This window comes from Corvus hawaiiensis, chromosome 24, assembly GCF_020740725.1.
Source record: "Corvus hawaiiensis isolate bCorHaw1 chromosome 24, bCorHaw1.pri.cur, whole genome shotgun sequence".
Taxonomy (NCBI): Eukaryota; Metazoa; Chordata; class Aves; order Passeriformes; family Corvidae; genus Corvus; species Corvus hawaiiensis.
Window position 1 is genome coordinate 1114484 of NC_063236.1, and position 4988 is coordinate 1119471.

The window sequence follows — 4988 nt, forward strand, 5'->3', positions numbered from 1 at the left end:
TGACAGAACAACACCGTGGGGTTACCGGGGAGGACCGGGCAGGACCGGGGGCTACCGGGTGAGGCGGAGGGGGGTGCCAGGGCAATACCAGGCGAGGACGGGGAGCACCGGGAGGAGGATGCGACGAGTGACACCGGGGGGGGGTGGCGGGATCACCGGGGGAACAACGGCAGCACCGGGAGGATGGGGGGGGTGACGGGTGGCCCCGTGGGTGCCACCCGGGGAGGACGGGCGGCACCGGGCGTGGATCGGCGCTAGGACCCGGCGTCGCGGGGCCGCCCGGATTCCAGGCTGGCTCCCGGTGTGACGTCACGCCCGGTCCCGGCCCCTCGCGCTCGGGAAAATGCTGCTCTCGGTGCCGCCGCGCTCGGGGCTCCCCGCCTTCGCCTACAACAAGGGCGGCAAGAAGGTACCGGGCCGGGGGGCGGCGGCCGGGGGGGTCCGGCCCGGCGGAGGTGGGGGGTGGGGGGGGCGGGTCCGGGGCCGTCCCGGCGGGACAGGCCTGGGGGGGGGGGGGGGGGGGGGGGGGGGGGGCGGGGAATGGGGTTCTCAGAAGGGGGGGACACCCCCCGTGAGCGGCCCCCTCCCCCTCCCCCCCGCCCCCCACTCGGGAACACGGAGCGGGGACAGCCCCGCGGAGCTCCGGTCATCGCCCCTCTCCGGTCCTCTCCGGTCCCGCGTGTCCGCGCTCCTCCTCCCACCCCCCCCCCCCAGCCCGTTCGTGCCTCAGTTTCCCCCCCGGTCAGCAGTGCTGGGGGGAGGGGGGGGGGGGGGGGGTCACCCCTATCCCCGTGTCCCCCCGGGGGGGACACCCCGAGCTGCAGCAGGGGCGGGATTTGGGGGGGTACGGGGAGCTGGGGGGGGACGTGGGGACATGGGGGTGGCACTTGGGGTGGGGAGCAGGGACACCCCTGTGGGGGTGATGGGGACATCGGGACAAGGGGATGACGGGGACCCTGGACGGGGGGGGGGATGACGGGGTCCAGGGGTCCCGGGGTGGGGAAAGATGGGGACGCCCCTGAGTGGGATGATGGGGACCCTCGGGGGAGAGTGGCGGGGTCCGGGGGTCCCGGGGGAGGGAGGAGGATGGGGGGATGATGGGGGACCCCGGGGGGAAATATGGGATCCAGGGGTGAGATAATGGGGGTCGGGGGGGGGAATGATGGGATCCAGGGGTCCCGGGGGGGTGACGGGGTCTGGGGGGCCGGGTGTGCGGGGTGATTCATGTTTTCACGTTGACATCAGCCCGGAGGTTTCCAACTGCTGCTGTCTCCGGCTCGGGGGTCCCCGGGAATGGCGGGGGGGGGGGGGGTCTCCGGGGGTGTTTCCCGCAGCCTAGGGGGGACCCCCAGGATGGGCAGGGTCTATCCTGTGCCCCTCCCCGCATCGACGCTGTCTCCCTGGAGGGGAGGGGGGCAGGATTTTGGGGGGCTGCGGTGGGTACTGACCTCCTTTCCCCCCTCCCCATCCCCCCCAGCAGCCCTATGTGCCCCCGGCGCAGCCCCTGGGCCCCCCCAGCCCCAGCCCCGCCGGGGGGGCCCCGGACCAGCTGAGCAAGACCAACCTCTACATCCGGGGGCTGCACCCCGGCACCACGGACCAGGACCTGGTCAAGCTCTGCCAGCCGTGAGTGGGGCTGGGGTCCCGCTGTCCGCCCCCCCCCAGAACCCCCCAGGGAGGGTTGGGGGTCCCGCTGAGCTGTGATTTCCCCTTTTCCCCCACCCCAGCTACGGGAAGATCGTCTCCACCAAAGCCATCCTGGACAAGACAACCAACAAGTGCAAAGGTTGGGGGGCAGCGGGGCTGGAGGGGGGGGTCTGGGGGCGGGGGGGAACTCTGAGGGGTCTCTGTCTGACCGCTGCCCCCCCTCCCCAGGCTATGGTTTCGTGGATTTTGACAGCCCCACGGCCGCCCAAAAGGCCGTGACAGCGCTGAAGGCCAGCGGGGGTGCAGGCGCAGATGGCCAAGGTATGGAGCCCCCTGACCCCCACAGCCCCCCGGGACCCCCCACACGGGCCGCCCAGGCAGCCCCCTGACCGCCCCCCCGCCCCCCCAAACAGCAACAGGAGCAGGACCCCACCAACCTGTACATCTCGAACCTGCCGCTGGGCGTGGACGAGCAGGAGCTGGAGGCGCTGCTGAAGCCCTTCGGGCAGGTGGTCTCCACCCGCATCCTGCGGGACCCCCACGGGGCCAGCCGGGGCGTGGGCTTCGCACGGTACGGGGGGGCCTGGCAGGGCTTGGCTGGGGGGGGGGGGGGGATGAAAGGGGCAAAGAGTGGGGCTGGGGGTGTTCAGGAGGATGGGGTGGGCTGTGGGGGGCTGCAGGGGCTGGGGGGTACGCAGGGCTGGGGGGGTTCAGGAGGATGGGGTGGGCTGTGGGGGGCTGCAGGGGCTGGGGGGTACGCAGGGCTGGGGGGGTTCAGGAGGATGGGGAGGGCTGGGGGGGCTGCAGGGGCTGGGGGCTTCAGGGGGGTAGAGACTTGGGGGTCTGCATGGAGCTGGGGGGGGCTGCAGGGTCTGGGGGGGTTCAGGAGGATGGGGAGGACTGGGGGGGCTTCACGGAGCTGGGGGGCTGCAGAGGTTGGGGGGTTCAGGGAGGGTAGAGACTTGGGGGGGCTGCAGGGGCTGTGGGGGCCTGGAGGATGGGGAGGGCTGGGGGGGGAGGGCTGCACAGAACTGGGGGGGCTGCAGGGCTGTGGGGGGCCCCATGGGGCTGGGGGGATACAGGGGGGGCTGGGAAGGGCTGGGAAGGGCAGGGACTTGGGGGGGCTGCAGAGAACGGGGGGGGCTGCACCAGGCTAGAGAGGGGGGGGCACACAGAGCCGGGGGGGGCCCACCTGTGGCCCCCGGCCCAGCCCCGCTCCCCCCAGGATGGAATCCACGGAGAAGTGCGAGGCCGTCATCACCCACTTCAACGGGAAATTCATCAAAACCCCCCCAGGGGTGCCAGGTGGGCTGGGGGACCCCCCGGGGCGGGGGGGTGAGGCATTTTGGGGGTGCTGGGGGCCGGCTGGTGGCACTGACAGCCCCCCATTCCCCCCCCCAGCCCCCCCAGACCCCCTGCTCTGCAAGTTCGCGGACGGGGGGCAGAAGAAGCGGCAGAGCCAGGGCAAGTTCGTGTCCAACGGCCGAGCCTGGGCCCGGGACGGCGACACGGTGAGGGGGTGGGGGTGACGACATTTGGGGGGGCTTTGGTGGTGCTGGGGGGCAGCGCTGACCCTTTCCCCCCCTTTCCCCAGGGCACCGTGACCTTGGCCTACGACCCCGCGACGGCGCTGCAGAACGGGTGGGTGCCCCAGGGCCCCCCCGGCCCCCGGCGGGGCGGGGGCTGCTGGCCACAGCCCCCCCAGCCCTGACCCCCCGCCCCGCAGGTTCTACCCCGGCGCCCTATGGGCTGGCCCCCGGCCGGATGCTGCCTCCCGCCGCCCTGGCCCCCTACCTGCCCTCCCCAGTGTCGTCTTACCAGGTACAGGGGGTTCGGGGGGTCCTGGGAGGGGGGGTCCCCACCTGGGAGGGGGAGGTGGGGTGCTCGGGGGAGCCCCCCAGGTGCTCCCACCTGGTGCCACCACCCGCAGGTCCATGGCCCCACCTGGATGCACCAGTCCTACCTCGTGCAGCCCACGGTGAGCCACGCCCGGTGCCACGCCCGGTGCCACGCCCTGAGGGGTGGAGGGGTGGCGGGAGCCTCGCTTGGATCTGCCCCGCCCCGATGGGGGGAGGGGATGCTGGAGCCCCACCCCTGCCACACCCCACTCTTGCCCCACCCCCTGCAGCCAAGCCCCTCCCACTTTGCCACACCCACCTCAGGCATGTGCCTATTGGTGGCACAGCCTCGCTCGGGGGGTCCCTGGGCCCTGTCCCATGTCCCCCTCCCCGTGGGTGCAAAGCCCCCATGTCCCCCATGTCCCTCAGGGTCCCCAGTATCCCTAGTGTCCCCCATGGAGCCACCATCATGTCCCCAATGTCCCCAGTGTCCCCCATGTCCCCAGTGTCCCCAATGTCCCCTATGACCACCGAGTGTCCCCCAGTGTCCCCCAGTGTCCCCCCATGTCCCCCAATGTCCCCCAGTGTCCTCCAGTGTCCCCAGTGTCCCCCATGTCCTCCAGTGTCTTAATGTCCCCCCATGTCCCATGCCCCGTGTGTCCCCACAGCCCCGGTCCCTATGTGCCCTCACCCGTTTGTCTCCCCTGTTTGTCCCCATGACCTCGGTCCCCATGTCCCTGCTCCCTGTGTCCCCTCTGTGTCCCCATGGCCCTGGTCCCCATGTCCTTGCTTCCTGTGTCCCCTCTGTGTCCCCATGGCCCTGGTCCCAGTGTCCCCCACCCTCACGTCCTCTGCGTGTCCCAATGGCGCCGTTGTTCCTCCTCCACGTCCCACATGCGTCACCACGGCCCCAGTGCCTGTGTCCCCCCTCCCTGTGTCCCCAGGATGTCCCCAGAGCCCCAACCCCCCTTGTGTCCCTGGTGTCCCCCCCACCCCCTGTTCCTCTCTTGTGTCCCCAGTGTGTCCTGGTGTCCTCCCCCATGTCCCCCTGTGACCCCAGTCCCTATGTGCCATCACGCCATCCCCTTGTATCCCCTTATGTCCCCCTTTGTGTCCTCTCTGCCCTGTCTTTGTGTCCCCCCTGCCGTATGTCCCTCTCTCTGTGTCTCTCATGTCCCCCATGACCCCAATCCTTGCATCCGCTGTGTGGCCCCACAACCCCAATCCCTTTGTGTCCCCTGTGTGTCCCCACAGCCCCTGTCCCTGTATCCCCCTCCATTGCCCCCATGGCCCTCCCATGTCCCCAAGGCCCTGTCCCTGTGTCCCTGCCACATCCCCAATCTACCCACACCCCCCTTTGGTCTCCGCTGTGTCCCCATGGCCCCTGTCCCTGTGTCCCCTCCATGTGCCCCCAGTGTCCCCATGGCCGCAGTCCCTGTGCCCCCCGTGTCCATCTGTGTCCCCATGGTCCCCCTTGGTCCCCTCTGTGTCCCCAAGGCCCTG

At 71.3% G+C, this 4988-nt stretch overlaps 1 protein-coding gene across 1 annotated transcript; it reads left to right on the forward strand.

Moving 5' to 3' along the window:
- Positions 1 to 4539, forward strand: RBMS2 (RNA binding motif single stranded interacting protein 2). The gene is given in 13 exon segments (XM_048328316.1): positions 1 to 409; positions 1478 to 1626; positions 1728 to 1786; positions 1876 to 1943; positions 1945 to 1968; positions 2061 to 2218; positions 2873 to 2952; positions 3049 to 3158; positions 3242 to 3288; positions 3374 to 3380; positions 3382 to 3468; positions 3578 to 3974; positions 4505 to 4539. Coding segments are annotated over 13 exon segments (1287 nt in total). The 5' UTR covers positions 1 to 343.
- Positions 4540 to 4988: the final 449 nt, after the last annotated feature.